This window comes from Gossypium hirsutum, chromosome A01 (assembly GCF_007990345.1).
Source record: "Gossypium hirsutum isolate 1008001.06 chromosome A01, Gossypium_hirsutum_v2.1, whole genome shotgun sequence".
NCBI classification, from domain to species: Eukaryota; Viridiplantae; Streptophyta; class Magnoliopsida; order Malvales; family Malvaceae; genus Gossypium; species Gossypium hirsutum.
The window spans coordinates 107679837-107703070 of record NC_053424.1 but is presented as its reverse complement, the minus strand read 5'-3'; the positions used below and the strand labels follow the sequence as shown (position 1 = coordinate 107703070).

The 23234-nt window shown below is 31.6% G+C and overlaps 1 protein-coding gene across 1 annotated transcript; it reads left to right on the top strand.

The window, feature by feature from the left end:
* Positions 1–18318: 18318 nt before the first annotated feature.
* Positions 18319–22501, top strand: LOC107947275 (probable hexosyltransferase MUCI70). Its single transcript, XM_016881909.2, has 8 exons — positions 18319–18544; positions 19073–19189; positions 19408–19587; positions 20185–20256; positions 20342–20541; positions 20622–21043; positions 21642–21826; positions 21942–22501. Exons 2-8 carry the CDS (start codon positions 19108–19110, stop codon positions 22313–22315), a joined length of 1515 nt encoding a protein of 504 aa, XP_016737398.2. The 5' UTR covers positions 18319–18544; positions 19073–19107; the 3' UTR covers positions 22316–22501.
* The last annotated feature ends 733 nt before the right edge of the window (positions 22502–23234 follow it).

The following is a 23234-nucleotide window of genomic DNA, read 5'->3' as shown; positions in this document are numbered from 1 at the left end:
AGGGATTCGGGAGTCGGTTACGTACGAGGAAGGGTTAGCACCCTCGTAACGCCCAAAAATTGGTACCTAATTGATTATCAAGTGTCTTTAATGTCGGAAATTTAAAAGTTTCAAGATACAATCCTCTTTAGAATATTTTAATTTTGAAAATTAGGGTTCACTTGTATCAAATGAATCAAAATATTACATCCAATAAGTTAGGAAGCAATATTTTTAAGACATTCGAAGCTAAGCTAGCCCTTTTTGAAAATCCCTATCTCAAAACGACAAAACGCCATATCCAGTAAGTTAGGACACAACGCTTTGAAATTCCAAGACAGTTGCTCATATTTTGAAAACCATAAAAACTTAGAAGGGTGCTTGACTATTCGAACTCAACGAGAAAAGTCGCAACCCAGTAAGTTAGGGCACTACCTTTCTCGAAGTTTCCAAATACCAAGCATTGCCTTTTTTATTTTTGAAAATTTTTGAATCTCGTTTTTTAATTAATGGATGAAGAACCATATATATGCATTATAACATGTAAGATAGCATATTACAATAATAAGTAGCTAAAACATGCATTTAAACAAATTTTAAACAACAAACATGGCAAATTTAAAACATGTAAAACATACATACAAAAAATATACGACATACATTAAAAATGAATAAGTAAGCATATAAACATATAAGGTATAATTTAACATACATTTTAATAAATCACTAGACAAAAAATGATGCATGGCATACAATTTAACATAAACATGCCTAAAATAATACCAACATACATGTCAATTCTAAAATACGACCTTTAATAATAATTATAAAACAGCATTTAATATATAAATGATATGTTCAACATATATAAAAGAACCAGTGTATATTAAAAATGTAATATAAAGTGAGTAATTATTGATAAAATATACCTAAAATATAAATTAAAGAACAATATTTAATAATAAATTTCAAAATAAGTCTTGTATAATAATATAATATAAATAGTATATGTAATAAAAGATAATTTTTTTATAACATGTGATATAAAAGTATACAAGTTAAAAATATTTAATAATAATTAGCCAATTTTAAAAATTATATAATAAGTAATTTAAAATAAATAATATAATAATATATATAAATATAAAATAATATATGAAAATAATAATATAATAAATAAGGTTTATATGTATATAAAAATAATATTTATATTAAAATAAAAGTAATATATATAAATTTTTTTAAAATAAATAAATTATAAAAAAGAAGAAGAAATAAAAGGACTAAAATTAAATTTAAATAAAAATCAGAGGTTAGTTTAAAAAAAAAGGAATTTGTGCTTAATCGAGATGCCCATTAAAATCCTAGGGACTCATTGGGAAATTTTCCCTTATCCCCAAAACGGCACCGTTTCAATACAGGCCTTAAAGTGGCCACCGTTGGGATTAAATTAAAAATGAAATAAAATATTAGTGCCAAATTATAATAAAAATAAAATGAATTTACGAATTTTAAAAATACAGAGGGACCAATTAAACAATTAACCCAAAACTTAAAAACTCGCGGATCTTTTTCGAGTTTTCGGGTCAACACGCGGACCTTAGAACGTTGAAACGTCTTCGTTTTAGGCTTATCAGACTAAGCCAAAACGACGTCACATTGATTAGGCTATATAAGCCTAATTTCACACCCCAGATTCATTTTGCAACCTGCATTTCAAAAAAAAAACAAAAAAATTCTCTGAGAAAACCTCTGGCCCTCGGAGCTCTGGCCACAGGGCCGTCCTGGCTCTTCCCAAGGCTCCACCGTGTTTTGCTCATACGCGCCTCCACGCACCACCGTCTGGGCCACCGTACACGGTGGCTAGGGTTTAAAAAACCCTCATTTCCTTCGCCAATCATCAGGTGATCTCTTCCTCCCTTTGTTTTCCTTAGTTATTTTTTTTAAAAAATCTGTATATACATGCAAGAAGAAGAACATGTGAGTAAAAATAAGCAAAAAAAACGATTCGATTACCTCAAAAACAGGAAACTGGCTTTTATTTCTCTGTTTTAAATGAATACAACTTTTTGTGTTTTTCTTTCTAAGTGTGTAAATCTATGTATTTCTCTTTTTTTGTTTCTCTCTGTTTCTATATGTAAGCCTTTATCAGTGTACTTAGTGTATCTTTCTCTCTTTTTCAGCGTGAATAAGCGTCCCTGTTTACAAGTTGAAGAGAGGCTTTATAGCCTCAGACTTTTACAATTTTAGGAAAAAAATCAAAGATTTCTTTCCATTTTTGTTTCTATTTTCTGCTGTTTGTTTCTTGCCTTTTTTGCTGGTTTCTTTTTTTGCTTGCAGGTGCCAAAAAATCTGGCAAAGATTGCTGTTGATGCGAATCTGCCTGGATGCTTGTTCGTGCACTGGTTATGGCTTAACCACAGTACTGTCTCCACTGTGAATGCGAAGATCTCGGCGTCGGCAGCGAAACAATCGGTGGCTGGGATGGTGCGCTGAAAGGTCACTGGAGAGGCGTTGATGGGGGCACGATCGGTGGTTGAGGAGTCGTTGAGATGGTGAGGCACTGATGGGGCGTTGAAAGGCCCTGATATAGTGCATTGAATAGTGGCCTTGATTTCGGGAGTTGCAACGTCACTGGTACAACATTGAAAAGGCCTTGATCCGGGAGCTGGACAGACGCTCCTCGAACTTTCTAGAATCTGTCGCGACGCGAGGAGAAAGAGCTAGGGTTGGAAACCCTAGCTGGAAATTTTAAGTTTTGGGCCTCTCGGGCCTTCATGAGTTTTGGGTCTACTTGGGCCGTCCACTTGTGGGTTGGGTATAACCGGGTTTTCGGTAGTTTTAAGTGTTCAGTTGGGCTAAAAAATGTAATCGGGTCTTTGGGTTTTACCGAGTTGGGTCAAAGAGTGTAACGGGTTGTGGGCTTATATTGTAATTTGGGCTCTGTACATGGACTGTTTAAATAAATAAATATTCCTTTATTTTTTTATTATTTGTTTAAGGCCTGGGCAAATTTAGGTTATTACACATGGGTTGTTATCAATTTGTATGAGAATAACGGCTGGAAATACGAATTAAATTGTAAGAATTTTATTTTTTTGAGCCTAAGAATTAAATCGTCATTAATTAAAAAGTTTAGGGGCAAAATGATAATTTTGTTTAGAGTATTAATTGAATGTATTAGAACATGAAATAAATGAAAACGATGATCAAATTTATTTATAAAGATCTGAATGACTCGAATACGAGACTTGAACGTGTAAAAAAAAGATATCGGATTAATGAAATTACAAATATGAACAAGCAATGAGGTAAGTTAGTGTAACTTGAATTGTATTTTTAAATGCATGAAATATTGATATAATGAATTATCTGATTTACGTTTATGAAGAAATGGAAAGAGAATGATATTTATCATGACATGTAAATATGTGATTATCTTTTATACGTTGATACAAGGAAATTAAGTATGTTGAGACGAGTAATAAATTCAAGTAAAACATGTCGAGAAAAATAAATACGTTTAAGCGACAATATGTTTGATTTTAATTGGTTCCAAATATGAACGTTAGATGAAACAAAATATCTGATAAATATATCGATAACTCTGGTAATGCTCCGTAACTCTATTCTGGTGATGGATTCGAGTTAGGGGCGTTACAACAAAACCACATATATATACATGTCAACACATACCACTTTGGCCATAAAACCATGCATCAATTTGATCATATTATACACAACCAACAAGACATCATTAGTACTTTAACTAACTCAAATCCAAGGCAACATTTCATGCCATAATCATCAACCAAAATGACATATACATGCCAAACTCATCAATTAAACATTAGACATAGTGCACCTATACATGCCATTATAACCATGACTAAAACCTAAAAATCTATTGATAAATTCGATGGATAGTGTAATGAATCTCCGACTCGCTTCCAACCCGGTCGAGCTTTTAATAATCTATAAAGTAAAGGAAAAATAATTGCGTAAGCAATGTATGCTTAGTAAGTTCGTATAAACTTTAAGTATAATATTCCATTTCAATAATAAACTTTATATAATAATCATAAATCTATGCCAATGCCATAAGATTCATAAATCGATATGATCAACAACTCACAAATGATTAAGTTCATTAATGTCACATATATTTATCATTCATAACATGATAGGATTTCATGGGACTTAATAGATAATCAACAACATTTCTATAAGATTATACACTTCTCAATTTACTCTCTTTTCATTCTGTTCCCAAAGCTTATCATAAGCCTAAACAACATTATAAATTCCCGACTTAGTGTATTTATCCATGATATAGGTATACTCATCCATAACATACGTAAATTTCTCAAATATAATACATTATTCAAACTCATTACTCTCTTTTCATCAAATTTCATTTCAACTATGAATTTACAATTTCATTACATTTCCTCACCCGTTTCATATGAATAACACACAAGTTGTAAGCATAACATCAACCATGACTACAAGCTAGTGCATTTAAACATAGCTTTTTTGGAATCAACTTCATAATCAACCATTGCATAAGAAATTACATACTTTGATTTATTCCACCTTTTCATGGATATAAGTATGTTACCAATTAAGCACTTACCATTTCAATGTTTTTCATTAAGATTAAACATGATATAACTTAATCATAAACTTGCACAAGCCTAAGCACCAACAACAATACATGTTAGCATAATTGAATATAACTCATGTGAACTTAACATAGATAACCATTATACTTGAGCATGATCCAATTGGATTTATCATCCTTCATAATATATCATGTTTTCCATGTATCAACATTTCAATAAGTTTCATACACACATGTCTTGGTTCATATCGAACACTTACCATTTCATTTGTATAACACAAAAGACATAAACATAACATTTACCTTAGCCACAAGCTAGTGATTAAACACATAACTTAACAATATCATCACATGGCAAGATATGGTACATAAACATAACATCACTTAAATCATACATTTCATAATCATGAATATTCATACTTTGATCATTGGTATATCATACCTTTCCCTATTTGTCATAGTGAAGTCAATCGGAACCCTTATTGGAGCTCATACAAGTGTACTAAATGATGGTCGAAATCATCTTTTCTTCTTTAATCGACGATCGAAACCATCCCTTTTCATATTCGATGAACACTGTAAAGACAATTGAAACCCCAGTACACGTTTCATATTGTGCCATAGTCTAACTATGGTCTTACATGTGCACTGCCACAACCTTGCCATGGTCTTACGCTCATAGTGCCATAACCCGGTTATAGTTTTATCATTAGAATGTCCTAGCCCAGCTATGGTCTTTGTAGCACCCCAAATCCGGCCCAGACGTTATGGCCGGATCCGACATGCCACATCGAAGCGTTCAAAACATTTTATATTGTTGATCCAGAAAAACCTACTTAGTGTTTTAAAAGATAATTTCATTATAGGTTAAAGTGAATGGAAGCTGGGCACCAGGTAGGTATCCATAACAGAGGAGGTGAGCCATGAAGGCTGCTTAAGTACCAAGCTCTCCGATTGGATCCAATCCTAGACATGTCCACATCCATTGCCACACTTGGTTATAACAAGTTGAAATTTCTTTGGTAAATCGAATATTCGTGACATCGTGTTATTTTAAAAAAACAAGTATCGTTTTGAAATCACGCCCTAAGTCTAGCCCATTTGAATTAGTATCCATCAATTTAAAGTTGTTTTTAATAATATAACAAATAAGAAAATAAAGTTAAAATGGCCTTATTACAACCCAAAAATTAAATTGTAATTAAAAATAACTTAAGAAAACCAGTCTCTTTTTTTCAAACCTAAAAGTATTCACCATGGCCACTCTGAATCCCCTCCGGCTCCAAGTCACTCACATCAAGGCTCACCTGCAAGGTTAAAGAAGGGTGATTTTGGGGAAACTCAGTGTGTAAGGAAAACCCATTCAAAGCCCAAGTCAGCTCAAGCCCATTGGGCCTAAGCCCATTCAAGTAACAGTGGTACTGGGCCAGAGCCCTTTTCAGATTACAATAAACTGGGTCTTAGCCCCTTATTCAGATAACAGTATGGCCCATAGGCCCATTTCAAAATACATGCAACATCAGTAAACATATGCAAGCCCATTTGGGGAGACTACTAAACCCACCAACCACTACACTCCACCCGTACCAGCCATACACTCCATGTGGGGAATAACTCAACCCACCCAGCCCAACACTCCACAGTTGCAGCCTTGCTACTCAGTTAACAGTAAATTGAGGCAAAGCCTCCAGTATGTGGACAAGCCACTTTCAGTACTTCCTCTGTCAATATCCCAGTCCCATGCATCAGATAATAATAACATGGCATGCAGTAAATAACAACAGTCAAACATGCATTTAGGTCAATTTAAACCTATGGGTATTTCGGTAATTTATCTCTTAGGGGTAAAACTATAAATTTTCCACTTTTAAAGGTATTTCAGTAATTTATCTATTTTAGGGTTTTTCATGCATATTCCTACCTTTCACGTACTAACAGAATCACTACCGAGGGTTCTTACCGAATTGGGCCCGTTGGCCCATCATTCCAATTTTGGCCCATTAAGCCCAAAAATATCGAGGGCACAGAAATCATGCACTTTGCAGTCCAAACATTGCAGCTTACCAAAAACATTAATCGATTTACCTCACGAGCATTTGCACACTCGCAAATCTACAAAATACCGGTTTTCGGCATTTCGGCATTTCGACTTTTGCCGATCTAGACTAAGAAAGAGGGTGTTAGTTACACACCTATTTGCGACGATATGCTGACGAGATCCACACACGAACCGCCTACAATTGGATTACTAACACGTTAATCTAACTATTCAAATACAAACTACGTATTAACCCCTTACGATATTCGGCCAACCACACCTACAGATCATAGTAAGCTTATAAGAAATCAATAAGCAACTCATTAACAAATTTTTGTCAATGTTTACCACATAATCATAATTTCACTGCAAGCTGTCTTCCTGAGCAACAGTCACTAAATCATTTATAACTGGAGCTACGAAACTCCAAATCAAGTGCCGTTAATTTTCCCTGAAAATAGACTCATATATCTTATATCCATAAAATTTTCAGAATTTTTGGTATGTCCAATCAATACCAGATTTTTCTTAAAGTTTCCCATGTTTCACTGTTTGACTAATCTGACCACTCTTCATTACAAATCAAATTTCTCATTGTACAGAATTCAAAATATGTTCTCGTTTATTTCATTTGAAACTAGACTCATTAAGCTTTAATTACATAATTTATTCAGCTTCGAATTCATCTCCCACAATTTATGGTGATTTTCCAAAGTCACGTTACTGCTGCTGTCCCAAGCAGATTTATTACCAAATCACTCTTTCATACACCTATCTTGCATGCATGTTATTTAAACATGTATATCACCAATCAATCATCACATATCTATGATTTTTGCTTAAGCATAATCTCCATTTCATCATTTTAAAGCACAACATGTTAGCCGATTTTTCCCTTTAGCATCTAAGGCACATGCATGATCATTTGTTTGGCTCAACTTCACCCATCTTCCATTTTTCATCAAAAGAACATGAAACAACAACCAAAAACCAAAATATGCTTCATGAGTTAGGGTAGAATCAAGAAGAACTCATGAACATCAAGATAGAAGCAAAGTACCAAGAACTTACCTTCAATTTTTCCCCCTCCTAGTGATCGAATATTCAAGGGTTTCCTCCCCTATTTGCTCTCTCTCAAATTCGGCTATGAAGAACAAAGAATGAACAAAAACCTTCCTTTACTTCCTTTTGTTATTCTTATCACTCAACATTTTATGACACATAAATGATATACTAATATTTGTGCCATACTCATGCCATAATTCCAATAAAAATATGCCCATAATGCTTACCATGCCCATCATCCATTAACTATTAAAATGCTAATGCCCATCATCCATTAACTATTAAAATGCTAAAATGCATACATTATCAACTATCCATCACCTTGGCCGACCACTACATTAAAAGTGGGGAATTTGACATGCAAATCCTTCTATTTTGCACTACTATTTATTTGGCCACTACAAATTAGCCTATAGCATTTTCAAACATTTTCACATAGGTCCTATTTCATAATTTCACTCCCTTTTTCTTATGGAACAAAAATTAACTAAAATTATTGGGTTCTATCTTAAGTTTGGGCCTTCTAAAGGCCCACTAACATAATTAAACCTATGCCAACATTCACAGAATTCGCGAAAATTGGGGCGTTACAGTCTTACATATATATATATATAGCCATGGTCCTACCATGGTCTTACATCTAAAAAACTGTCATAGCCTCGCTATGGTCTTACGTAAACATTGCCATGGTCTAACCATGGTCTTGTACATTTTTATGTTGTGTTGCCATAGTATCTTTCAACCCTGGTTTTATTTGTTTCCTTCAAGTTAACAAATTTTATTCACATATATACACAAATAGATAATAATTTATCGAAAAAGTAATTAATTGTACTAACCAAGTTATGAATTTACTTGGCTAAATTGCATAAATGACAAAGTTCAAGAGCATTTTGGTAATTTTTCATTCTCTTTAACTTTCCACTCGATCTTGATCTAAATTAATAGTTTTATTCAAACTATTAATTTAGACATTAAAACAATGCATTTTATGCAATTTAGTCATTTTATGTTTTTACATAATTGCCCTTAAAATTTTACTTTTATTCAATTTAGTCCCTGAGCCTAAAACATGCAAATTAACCATTTTTATTGAAATTTTACACTATTCGAATATTCATAGCCTCCCTTTCAGCCCATTTTTTCAAAAATTTCACATCAAATCCTTGTACTTTTATTATTTAGCAACTTAGTCCCTAATCGATAAATTCATCAAAAATCACTTAACAAAATACTTTTAAATAACAAATAATATTTAAAATTCATCATTTAACATAAAAAATCACTACATTCATCAATGGAAACATTCAAAATCTTTAACAGTTTCAAAATCGAAGGTACGGGCTAGTTAGACCTAGTTGCAACGATCTTAAAAAATCAAAATTACTAAAACCCGGGTAAAAATCACTTACCATGCAAGAGAAAATCACCATGACCCAAAGCTTCATCCCTAAATCTATGGTATTCGGTTCCAAAATAGAAGAAAGATGATGAATATTCACTTATGTTTTATTTTTATTATGTTTTCATTATTATATTAACCTTTTATTTTATTTTATTAATAAAATAACATATAAAGCATTATAATTAAAAGAAATTAAAGCATCCAACTGTCCCACTATCTTTAGGATGGCTAATTTACTCAATAAGGCCATCTAATTATAATTATTTAATCAATTAACACCTTTAAATTAATAGCGATTGACTTTTTCAAGTTTTACGATTTAGTCCTTTTCGCTTAATTAACTATCGAAAAGTTAAAATTTTCAAAAAAACTTTAATACCACCTTAATGACATTCCTTAAATATTTAATGACATTCCTTAAATATTTATAAAAATATTTACGGCTTGGTTTATAGAAACGAGATCCCGATATCTCATTTTCTAAAACCACTTGGCCTTAGGGTCTTGCCACTTGAACTTAATTAATTGCTTAAATAACATAAATTATCAAATCAAAAACATTTTTAAAAAATCACATTTGACTTGTAAATATTAAATAATAATATTTACGAACTTACTCGTCAGATTTGGTGGCCCTGAAACCACTATTTCTGACACCATTAAAAAACAGGCTGTTATATGTTTCATCTTGAATGTCTTATAATTGAGTGTGAGAATTCCAACATTTGATTTCTTAATTTGACTAGTTCCCTCATGAGTGACTTCTAATTTGTCCCAAATTTCCTTTGCATTAGAACATGATGACACTCTACTATACTCATTGGGACCAAGTGCACAAAAGAGAGTGTGGTTGGCCTTGGCATTAAGTTGAATACTCCTTCTATATTCTTCGTTCCATTATTTCTTGCTCTTTGGAACTAAAAGCTTTCATTCTTATTTGAATGGAATTGTAGGACTATCCATGATAATATCTCAAACTGCAAGGTCATTAGCTTGAATGAATAAAATCATCCTTGTCTTCCAATAAGAATAGTTTGCACCATTGAAATAAGGAGGCCATTGAAATAAGGAGGCTTGAAGATAGATTGAAATTCTCCAAGGAAAATTGACCCAAAAGCAAACGTCATTGTTTATGGATAGAGTTGTTGATTGATGAGCTTCCTCAAGGATCTCCTCTTTGATTGTTAAATTGTCTAAGAGAGACTAGTTTTGACACCAATTGTTAGCTCAATTAATCAACTCAAAATTACCAAGAGGTAGCTGAATTGACTTTTAAAAATTTGTGGAAGCTACACAGAGAAAATTGAAAGAATGAACATAAGGATTTATTATGGTTCAACCCCAATTGCCTAATCCAATACCTTAGCTTTCCACTATTAAGAATTTTCCCAAATTCACTAATTTGATTAAACTCTGAGAATAATGTTTAACCTTACAAATTCCATTAAGATTTCTACCCAAACCATAAGATAAAACTTTCTTAAAGAGTGAATACAAATAGCAAACTAAAAAATAACCTTTACAAGATCGGAGTGTTTGAAAATTAAGTTCAAATACAAGGAGAAAAACTTGAATTGAATGAATACAATAAAAGCTCAAAAGTGTGTATAAAGAAAAATATTAAGAACTGAAAGCACAAAGTTGTTTTGATTGATCTCTAAGCTAATTTCTCTTGTTGTTGTAGGGCATTTTAAAGATGGTATTTGTACCTCCTGATTAATGTCCAACCATTGTGGTTGTTAGAGAAATGAATAAAGCCATTGAGGATGAAATAAAAAGTGCATTTAATTCACTTGCAACCAAGAGTATCGGTAGTTGCTAATAAAGTATCCATATTTTTAGCATTTAATGAAAAATTCAGGGATCGTTGGAGCTAGAGATATCGATACCAAAGAAAATTTATCGATACCAAATGATACTGGATCGATACTTGGCTAGATTGTTTGAAAGTCAAAATGCCAATTTAGTATAGATTTTTAGAGAGGTATCGATAAAATTGAAAACTATCGATCTTACCAAAAAATATCGATACTTTTTGGACTGGAGCAATTCCAACTTTTTTTAAAATTCTAAAATATTTGTTTGAGTATCTTAGCATAACTTGCTCTTATAAAAAACAATTTCTAAGTGTTTCAAAATGTTTGAAGTTCTTTCCTTATACATAATTTTTATTCAAAAACATTTTAATTTGTTATATCAAAATAAATTTCCTAACAAAGCTTGGTTTAACTGTTTTTATTAAAAACGTATAGTAATTGAGATTTTAGCTCTTTTATAATTTAGTTTGTATACATTAATTAATCACCATTTTGATAAAATTGCCTATTCAAAATTCAATTCACCTATTCAATAATTCTGTAAATATTTAATAAAAATATTTACGGGTTCAGTTTACAGAAATAGGGTCCCAAAATCAAAATTTCCAATACCATTGACTTTAGGATTGTTACACTCATATCTTAAGTAACTATAAATTAAACAAAATTACTAGACCAAATTTTAATATATTTTTATACTAGCCCCGTAAATATTAAACATTAATATTTAAAAACATGGTTTATGGAAATGGTATTTTAGAACCGTAATTTTCGACACCACTGACTTTTGGGTCATTATAGACCAACTATTTAAATCCAAACAAAACTCTTAAGTATACTGAAACTCTAATTAATCTAAATAAGAAATAATTTTAAACTAAACTTTCTTGTTGACATAAACCTCCTAAATAACTTAAAACACTTAAAAATTATCCACAATTCAAAATAAATAATAAAATAATAAAACTTAATAAATACAATATTGGACTCGTATATAATAAAAAATTAAGCCTAAAACTCGAACCCAATATAATTTAAATTCGAATAAAAAGCCTAAAACTTGTAATTTTCGTAATAATCCTGTCCAAAAATTCTGCTCGTGCAATCTTCATTAAAACAGTCATAACTTGAGCTCTTGAACTCGAAATCGAGTGATTCAAAATGCATTTCGAAGATAAGAGTCAACTCTTCAAACGATTTATAGACATCTAAGCCCATAAATGTTTGTATCCCATCAAAAAATTCATTGCAAGTTGACTAATCTTTTCAGCTTGAAAATTAGCAGCTTGGTTAAATTGACTTTAATAAATTTCATCCATTTTGTGCATGTATCATTCCCCATTTTCTTGAAAAGATTCATTCTCACATATTGTCTCTGATCGAATATTGGTTTGATTTGCTTGACTTTTGACCTTGTTATTAGGCGTTGGAATAGTGTAAACCCATCACATCCATGAGCTTGAAATTGGGCCTTGAGACTCACATCATTAGTTCTAATTCTAAAAAATTCAATAAATTTGGCTCTCAACATCTACTATAATTTAGACTTCACACTGGGTACTCTTTTAAAAGAAATTGTTGCAAGTGAATTGAAAAGTGTACTCTTTTTCTTATTTTAATATTTCACATGGATTAGCTGATGGGTTATACAAGACTAAAAATTATTTTTTAAATATATATTTTTAATTTTTAGAGTGAGGACTAAATCGATAGATTTTGTAAATGGTGAGGGTTAAATTTATTGAATTTTTTAAAATTATAATGAAAATGACAAATTCTGTAAGTATTTAGGGCTAAGTGTTGAATTTTTTATATTTAGTATTAAATTAATAGAATTTGTAAACACTATTGGACTAACTTTGTTACTAGAACAATAAAAAAAAGTCCACATCAGCTCAAAATGACTAAAATATTTAATTTCTAAGATTTTAGTAACTAAATCAGAAAAATTAATTGTTGGGTGACCAAAATAGAATGGAAGACATAGTTGGGTGACCATTTTAATAGGTTACCTTATAAAAAATTATTTTTAGCATTTTTATGTCATCATTTAACATATAAAATTTAATAGAGAGACTAATTTGCACATTCTGAAATGTAGAAAGATTAATTTGCCAATTTTTCAGTAGAAAGATCGAAATGCAATCTGTCCCTAAGTATAAGGGCTTCCCTAATACTTTTATCGTTACTTTGAAATGTTACAATTAAATTTCTAATATCCTAACAACCACAAATAAAAGCAATTATTATAGTATGAACAAATTAAATATTAGAATAATCCATACTAATATTGGCTAAATCGAACTAAAATGTAGACATGCCAACAACATTAGTTGTACATAGTGGATTCAAATTAAGGTATTGAAGACCTAAGACTTCCGACTTTGCTAACTACGACAAGGCCTCATTGGGACTTATTCTTGATTTTTTTATATGAAAATTTACAATCGTTCTTAATTTTTTACATGGAATTTTATAGAGAAAAACTTGATGTTTTACATATAATTACTTGGGTTTTTAAAGGTAAAACCCATTTTTTAATTTACTTTTTTTCCTTTTTAGAATTAATTTTAGTTTTTCTAGTAAAAAAGGAAAAAAAAACATTTTTTTATAGGAAAAATTTGGGTTTCAATCTCTGCAACTAAATAATTCAATTCCTTGTAAAAATTAAGGGTCATTTTTTGAAAATAAATAAAATTAATTATAAAAATGAAAATGAGCGGCCAAAACGAAAACTTACCTTGACTAAAATGAGTGTAAAATAACATTACTTAAACTCAAATTAACAATGGGTGACCAAAATGAAAATAATTGTTAACAATAATACCTAAAATGTATTTTTTTAAATTTTCGATACCCAAAATAAAAATTTATAAAAATTAGATAACTAACTATACAATTACCTTAAAAATAAATAGACAGGCTGCATTCAAGGTTGCTGCTTGAGTCCCAAAAGCACTTTTGTACTGCAAAAGCAAATCCCAAACATAGTGTGTCTGGGATATAGAAGCACTTTGGAACTTTTAGAACTAAATGAAAAAAGTAGAGAAAGGTGCAATAGCTTTTGAGGTTTGGGATGTCTAACACCATTTAACCTATATTATCTGCATTCAAGCACGATTGCTAGAGTTATTTGCAACATCCATTTCTCTCCCATGTTTCTCCAAGAAATTGCATAGCAGTATTTCGCTTAGGGGTGTTCAATTTCGGTTAAAATCGAATTAATTGATCGAATCGATCTAATTCAATTAATCGGTCGATGGCTGAACTTAGTTTGGTCGAAAGTCATTTAATGATTTTTTGAAATTTCAGTTATTGGGTTAATTCAGTTCGAAATTAGGTAATTAATCGAATTACTTGAATTAATCAAACTTAATAATTAATATTATTTGTTAATGTCAATACTTATATAGTGCTTTTAATTACGTAGTGTTTCAAGATATAAAATTCCGATTAACTTTAAAAAAAAACATATATTTCGGTTAATTTCAATGTATTTTTTATGTTTTAAACTTGTTTTAACCAAAAGACAAAAATATATAAATTTTGGTTTGTTGAGTATACATCATATTTCAATCAAATTTGAGAGATAATCTTCCAGTTAAACTTTGTTTATTTGTTTCAACCGAACTCTGATTAGTCTAGGTTATTTTATTATTATTTGACCTATGAATTTAGCCTATAAATAAGCTCTTTTACAACCTTAGAAAATATACTCATTAAATATTTGAACTCATAACACTTTTGGAGAATTTTGTGTTTACGTTTTGAGGGTTCTTTGTTTTCGGGTTTCGGGATTTAGATTTTTATCTTCATCTTTTGTACTTTTCGTTCTTTTTTCATTATAGTAAAATTATTTTTGCTCATGGTTTTTTATCCTCTTTGGAGGGGTTTTTCTACATTAAATTTGTGTGTTCAATTTTTCATTTTCTTTTGCTATTTTTACTTGTTCGTTGTTTAATCGAGTTTATCCCCAATAAGTGGTATCAGAGCTAGTTCAATTTTTGTAGATCAGCCCATTCGGAAATGACAACAACAAGGCTTGATATTGAGAAATTCGATAGTGTCACAAATTTCAATTCATGGCAAGTTCAGATGACGGCAATTATAATTCAGACTGGCTTGAAAAGGGATGTTATCAGGAAAAAGCTTAAGGATCTAAATTAGATAGAATGGGAAGAGCTTAATGAAAAGGCCCTATCTACAATCTAATTGTGTCTCACGACTATGGTATTGTAGGAGGTATTGATGGAGATAACCTCATCCGCCTTGTGGAAAAGGTTAGCAACTCTTTATGCGACTAAGTCTCTGGCTAACCGTTTAGTATTGAAACAATGTCTATTTGCGTTTCACATGAACAAGTGAGAGCTTCTTAGAGGTCGCATTAGTCAATTTATTACTCTTTTGAATGATTTAAAGAATGTTGAGGTTAAGATTGACGATGAAGATTAGACTATGCTATTATTGTGCTATTTACCCTCTTCATACAAGTCTTTCAGGGAGACCATAATTTATAGCAGGGACAAACTCTCGTTCGAGGATGTAAATGGTCATTTGTTGAATAAAGACAAACTTGAAAATGAGTTTGGTTTGGATAGTAAAGAATATATGCAAGTTTTTGTTTTAGTAGTATCAAAGAAGTGAGACAAAATGTGTCCCTATTGTAAGAAGTTAGGTCAAGTCAAAACAAATTGTTATAAACTACGAAATAAAGGGAACACTGAGAGTAACAAGGAAGATGTAGCTGGTGCTAATTTGGCCAACGAAAGTGGTGATGATTTCTCGTTAGTGTCAATGAGTGATAGCTCTGAAGTTACGTCCAAGTGGGTCCTAGACTGGGGATGTTCTTTCCACATGTGTTCCAACATAGAATGGTTTTCCACATACAATTCAATTGAAGATGGAGTTGTGTGCATAGGAAACGATTCATCCATTAAGGTAATCGGTATTGGTACTACTAAAATTAGAATGCACGATGGGATGATTAGGACACTCTTAGATACCAGGCATGTACTTAATTTACGAAAGAATCTTATCTCCTTGAGTATTTTAGACTCGAAAGGTTATAGAATCAACATCGAGTTGAGCGGCATTAAGGTGTCTCGTGGGGCTCTCGTTTTATTAAAAGGTAAAAAGACTGGCAGTCTTTATATTTTGGAAGGTTCTACAGTGACTAATGAAACCGAACAACCCTCGTCCGTTATGGAGTTGAAGTCAACTCGTTTGGAGTGGATGCAACTTGGTCATAGGAGGGAAAAAGGTATGATCGTTTCATTAAAGAGAGATTCTTTTTTGGATGCAGGTTTTTGAAAAGTTAGGGCACTATGTTCGTGAAAATTAGACCCAGGTTAATTTTGATTCAACGGTGCATAAGTCGAAGGTTAGAAGTCTTTCAGCTTCTAAGTATAGATTCGACTCAATTAATTCCCTGAATAGTTCAAGATAGGCTTGAGGCGGGCTTTGGTAAAGATGGCGTTGTGGAAATACGAGTCGAGATGGAGATTTGTTGAGGATGCCTCATATTTTAGTTAAATTTGAGAGATAATCTCCCGGTTAAAATCTGTTTATTTGTTTAAGTCGAACTCTAATTAGTTTAGATTATTTTATTATTATTTGACCTACGAATTTAACCTATAAATAAATTCTTTTACAACCTTAGAAAATACACCCATTAAAAATTAGAACTCATAACACTTTTGGAGAATTTTGTGTTTACATTTTGAGGGTTCTTTGTTTTCGAGTTTCGGGGTTTTGTTTTTTATCTCTATCCTTTTGTTCTCTTCGTTCTTTTACCATTATAGTAAAATTATCTTTGCCTGTAGTTTTTATCCTCTTGGAGAGGTTTTCCACGTTAAATTTGTGTGTTCAATTTCTCAATTTCTTATGCTATTTTTACTTGTTCGTTGCTTAATCAAGTCGATCCCCAACATGGTTAATTCGGTTAACCAAAATATTTTGGTTAGGTTAATTTTTTTTTGAAAATTTTCGGTTCAATTAATAGTTAAAGGATTATACAGTTTAGCTAATTCAATTAGTGATAGTTTAGTTCGGTTCAGTTAATAACCAAATCAATCGTTTGAACCCCTTAATTTCGTCAAACAATTACCTTTTAACTCTTTATTACTTTAACTTATTGGCTGTTGTAATGTCTAGTATATAAAAGCATAATCCTTTTTATCCTCTCCTTTTTACCAATACAGAAATATATATATATTTATTGGGTATTGATTCATTTTGGTACATAGTCGTTTAGTTCGTTGCAATAGAATAGAGTGTGAATATGATCATTATTAGATAATAATAGAATAGAGGGTAATAAGTATTATATAGTTTAATTGGTTGAATGAAATAGATAAATAATAATATTACATTGTTTAGTTGATAAAAATATCTTAATAAATATAATTTATTTTATTTTAATAATTATACCTAAAATTTATTTATAATTACACATAAAACAATATTCTTTTTTTTTGGCATTTCATTTTAGTTTTTCTCTCTTTTTCGATTTTTTTTCTTAATTCTCTCTCTTCTCATTTTCTAGTAATTTTTTTTATTCATCTTTTTGCTTCTTCCTCACTTCGTCTATTGCTCCTTTCTCACTCTTTTCTCTTACCTAGCAAACATGAAAGCCCAAAAATATTCATATTTGCGACTCATGATCTCCCTTTTTTAACATTTAAGCATGTTTCTTTGTCTCTTTCTCTAATATCTAAGCATTCAACCAGATTCAAGAAAAAATTTAGAATCCAGTATATATTTGTATATCTTAAGGATGGTGACGCCATCTTTAATTGAGAATCGTTGGATTTTTCATCTAAAAAATTTACGCATACTAATTTTTGATGGTTGTGTTTATCAAATTTGTGAAAATAATATCTTGTAATTTAGCAATTTGTGAAAGGATATTTTGGAAAGATATTTACTTTTGCTATTTTTTATGAGAGTCAAATAATCATCCTTATGGTTGAGGGCTAAATGCTTATTTGACAATTTCACTAAGAATAGAATAGAATTTCACTTAATTAAATAATTGTGTTATAAAAACGTAATGAATAAAAGGAAATTGACTATTCCATTCTCTTCGATCAAACATAATGAAAGTAACTATATTAAATTGTGTTATTGAATAAGTATATGTATATATATATATTTATATTCATGATTACTTGTTGCATTACAAGTTTACAACTTCTAGTCGAATTATTCATATATCTGAAACATGTTTATAGATTGGAAATTATATTTTTAAAATAGTAACATTAAATGACGTTTTTTTTTACAGTAGATTCTTTTCAAGAGCATTTTTCCTGCAACCTTTCAAAAACATTTCAACTTCACAATAACAATACCAAACTGGCTCTTAATTTGCACAAATCTACAACTAGAGGGATCGTACTTATCATTTAACCTAAAAATTGAAACAGAAGATACCCATTTTCGTCATTAACACATCACAATTTTCCATTAAATCTTAAACCATGGAAACTGCATTTCAATGTCGGTCTACCTTCAATAAAAATAAGTATAACGCCATCAGAGGCTCCACAGGAAGCAAGGGCTTAACAGCAGCTATCACAGTACCCCTATTCTGTTCTGTCAATTATAAGCTTTGAGTAAGCATCTGTTCTTCCCTTACTCGATCCCTGAAGGAGCACATGTTTGAGTTCAACTTCTTTAGTTTCACTATTCCCCTATTTTTGTGGAGGGAATTTATGCATCTTCACGACCCTTTTCCTTTGCATGACTTGTTTCTGTTTCACCATTCTCCAACTTCGATTGCCTAGATTTTTTGTATTAGCTCCCTTTCCTGTTCTCCAGTTCAATTTTGCCTGCAATAGTACCTCACTTGCATGTAGACGATGAGCTTGCTCCCAATAGTACAATACCCCTATTAGAGTCCTTTGTTTTCTCACGAGTCGGCAAGCTCTTAGGTCTTCTATGTTTATGTTTATGAATTTCTCTGACATGGGTAGGTATTAATATTTTCGTTACTTGATTTTTTGCACTCAAAAGTCGTTCTTCTTGTTGTTTCTTTATGTTCTGCCAAGAATCCTAATTTCTGATACTTTTTGTTGAAGTTTCAAATTTTTAGGTGGATTTAATACTTTCCTGGTCTGATCTTAATCTACATTTTTTTGAAGTTATTGATTAGTGATGAAGTGAAGGTAGGATAATAATGGATACCGAGCTTCAACGGCCTCTCTCCTTTCGCTTAAGCCGTAGAGGAGAACGTAATAATCAACACCCGTATGCTACAGGTGAACAAAATCCATAGTATCTTTTCTTCACATATGTTGATGGAATAAAAATTTGGGTTATGATTATGGCATTGGTTTATGTTGTACTTATTATATCTTTGTATTCTTTAAAATGGAGGGTAATTTTTGTAATTGTTACATGTTTTGGTTTATGGATTATGATCATTGGAATCACTTGATGAGATGTAGATATGCAGATTCTGATTGTCTTGATGCAGATGATGGAGGTGGTTTTCTTTCTTCTAGGAGGTTGCCTCAAGATAATCCCATCAAGATCATGTGGAAGCAAGGCTTTATTCGATTGGTTTTTGTCGCAGGCATTCTATGGATGTTGGTTATTCTTGTTGGATTACTATTTCATGTTTTTTCTTGCCAATCTTCGTTTTCTTTCTTTTCAGGTCTGGTTCCATTCTTCTTTTTGGCCTATGTTCACTTTGGTATATTTGTACATTTTTCTTCATTTGGATTTAAGTAATTGGCTTCCTGTTACCCTTTGGATACACACAAGTTAGGAGAATGAACGGAGTTAATACTTTTCTGGTACTTTGATCAAATATTTTAATGGATTCTGATCTAGTTGCCAATGAGTCCAGTGAGCGAACTAGGCTCAGGTTGGTGGCTTGTGTTAGTTCCTAAAACCGGAAAGATGTTCCAGCATTAGCCTATAGAGCACATATATATAATGAATGCTGTTACTTCAACATCTATGTTAAGACATGGTTTGATGAAGTGATGTCCTTTGGATTTGTTAATTAATTAATCTGGTTATACTTGGAAAAAGATTGGTGTGGTCCTTTCCTATATTAGGGAATTTCCTACAAAGCAATTCAGAAGTTGCTTTGTTTCCTTTCCATGTGCTTCACTAATTCTCGAGTAGTCATAGGTTACATCCATTCTTGGTGAAAATGTCCTGTGCAACCTAAAATTATGGTCTGCAAATTGTAACCATGTTTCATAATTGGTTTGAAATGATATATTGTTCCTCTTTTATGCAGCTATTTGTAACAAAGAGAGCAAGGTATTCATCTCGAAGGACTTGCATGGATTGACTCCAAAAGCAGAACATCGTAAGGTCATGCAGACTCTTCTTTTCCTAAACTCTGATCTCTCTGCTTTTATACTATTAAAATTGATTGTAAATTGATCAAATAGGTTGTCCAATTCCATTAGCCAGTGACCCTGAGAAAATAGTTATTCCAGATGGAAAAACACCAGATGTAATTGTTAAAGGTTTAACCTATATTGAGGAAGAGGATTTGGTTAACAATGGATCTCATACCTTCCCATTATTTGGAGGTAACCAAAGCTGGCTGCAAAGAGAAAAGAGTTTCAAATTAAAGCCTAATATGAAGGTAGAACTTATTTTATTTGCTTTTAATCCCCTGCTCTTATTCATAACTAAAGAAAATAATGGCCTAGATCCCGGGGATAGAAACAATTCTTTTTCCCTAATTCATTAGGCTTCGTATCATATATGTTGAGGACGAATATTGAATATGTCAAGAAATGTAGGTTTGTGGTTGCATCTGGGACTTTTGATGGATATGATGTACCTCATCAACCATCAAATATAAGTATTCGTTCTAAGAAGCTCTTCTGTTTTCTGATGGTTGTTGATGAAGTATCTCTCAAGTTTATTAAAAAGAATGTGACCGTCAGGAAAGATAGAGATAAGGGGATGTGGGTAGGCATATGGAGGCTTATCCCATTGAAGCATCTACCTTATGATGAACCTAGAAGGAATGGGAAGGTTCCCAAAATTTTAACCCACAGGTTATTCCCTGAAGCACAGTACAGCATATGGATTGATGGTAAAATGGAGCTGATAGTTGATCCATTGCTTATTCTCGAAAGGTATATTTATGTGTTGTTTAATTGTTAAGAACTTTGCCATTTCCATATTGTCTCCCTGTTGATGAATTAGCGGAAAGACAATCTCTTTTAATTTATTAAAGCACGCACCATGGATATAACTATTTATAAATTAGGTAAATTCTCAAGTTAATGAATTGTTAAGAACTTTGCAGCTTACATAATTTTCCCTGTGAATGAATTAGAGGAAATGATACAATTACTTTAGGTTTATGGGTTTTGCTAAAGAGTGGCCTTATTATGGCACTCTTTGAAGTTAGTTAATATTCTGTTTGTAGTAATAATTGTGTCTTAAATGCAATAGGTGACCATGTGATCGATGATTGCTGATAGATTGAGTTAAGATTTTTCTTAAAGAAGCTGATAGATTGAGTTAAGATTTTTCTTAAAGAATCTAAATTTGCGAGAAGCATGCATTATGATCTTTTGATATAACATAAATTTTACCTGTTTGAAAGAAAGCATTCAACCAATAACCTTTCTGGTAAGGACTTACTGATTTATTTCTCCCAAGCTATATGAAGTTTGAATTATTATCATGATGCAGAAGCTGTTAGATTGAATTATTTCTTATTGGCAGATACTTATGGCATGATAAACATACTTATGCGATTGCTCGGCACAAACATCATAAGAGTATATATGAGGAGGCTGATGCAAACAAACGGATAAAGCGATATGCCAGACCTCTTATTGATCTGCAGATGAATATATATTACTATGAGGGAATGGAGCCATGGAGTTTGAAGAAAAATACTATTAGTGGTACGAAGGGATACATATTATTCTTACACGAAATCTGAGTTCATAAAGAATGTGTAATATTCTTGTTATTAGTTCTGTCAATGCAAACTAAATATTTCGTCATAACCAAGTGCAGACGTGCCTGAGGGAGCCATAATTATAAGGGAACATACTGCTCTGAATAATTTGTTCAATTGCTTGTGGTTCAACGAAGTCAATCTCTTCACACCAAGAGACCAGCTTAGCTTTGGCTACATTGTTTACAGGTTAAGGGGCTTGTTTAAGTTCTTTATGTTTCAGAATTGCGAGTACAATTCACTATTTGTCTTGCACCTGCATACTCGAGAGCATTCTTCTAAAGTAGAGTGGATTAAAAGTTTGAGCGAATTTAAGGGAAATGGTAGTAGCATGAAAGAGAGTCGAGGCGGATTTGGCTTGTGGACTCCCTATCCAAAGAATCTTGATTCCGTTATCCTCCCACCAGTGGTAAGAACATCAAAAGCAGGCTGATGTTTCTCATTAGCTAGTTATTCTTAATCATCTTTCGAATTTGAAACAATTATTGAATGAGTTCTTTTATGGATCCATCCCTGCTTAACATGGATGCTCTTGTAAACTACTGTATATAGTAGATGGGAATCAAAGAAAGTTGTATCCTGAATATGATTTGTTTTGAAGTTAGCTGTTATTGTTTCAGCCTTGCATATTCTCCAAACCCATAGGTGCATTCATAATTTCATATATGCAATATTTATATTAGATTTACCTAGGAAACTAATCAGTTGGCTGATAATCTGTTTTAAGCCTTGTATTTTGGTTCCTAAGTGCTTGAATGTGAGGCTCATCTTCCTCGACAGGAAGTACAATGGAAAAACTATGCTTATTAGTGATATTGCATTATGAAAAAATTAACTCTGGTAAAAAATGATCTAAACTCAAAGCAAAAATAATTTAAAAATCTTAAAATTTATATACTGGATTTAAATTGATCCACATTGACCAATTTACTCACAGGCAAACATGTTTCCTGTCCATGTTATTCCTTTATACCATAACAAGTAACTTGCTGACGGACTCTTCTTTTCTTTGTTGACTATTTTAGTTTGGTTTGATTAGTAAACTGGCTCCAAAACCATATTCTAATTTTAAATTGATTTTATTTTATTTTTGTCTTAAGTGATATTGAAATGATTAATTTTATTTTATTTAGAAAATACCACATCCAACAAAAATATAGTTTGAATAATTATTAAAATTGCAATAAAATGAAAAAGAAATTGTAACTAGAGCATCTCAAATATTATTATAATAAATGGATATCATTGAATTAGTATAGATAGAGCATCTTAATTATTTGCTTCAATTACGACTTTCAAACTCTTTTTTAATTTTCTTGTTTTAGAAAATTTATTCTAAAATATTAAGCTCA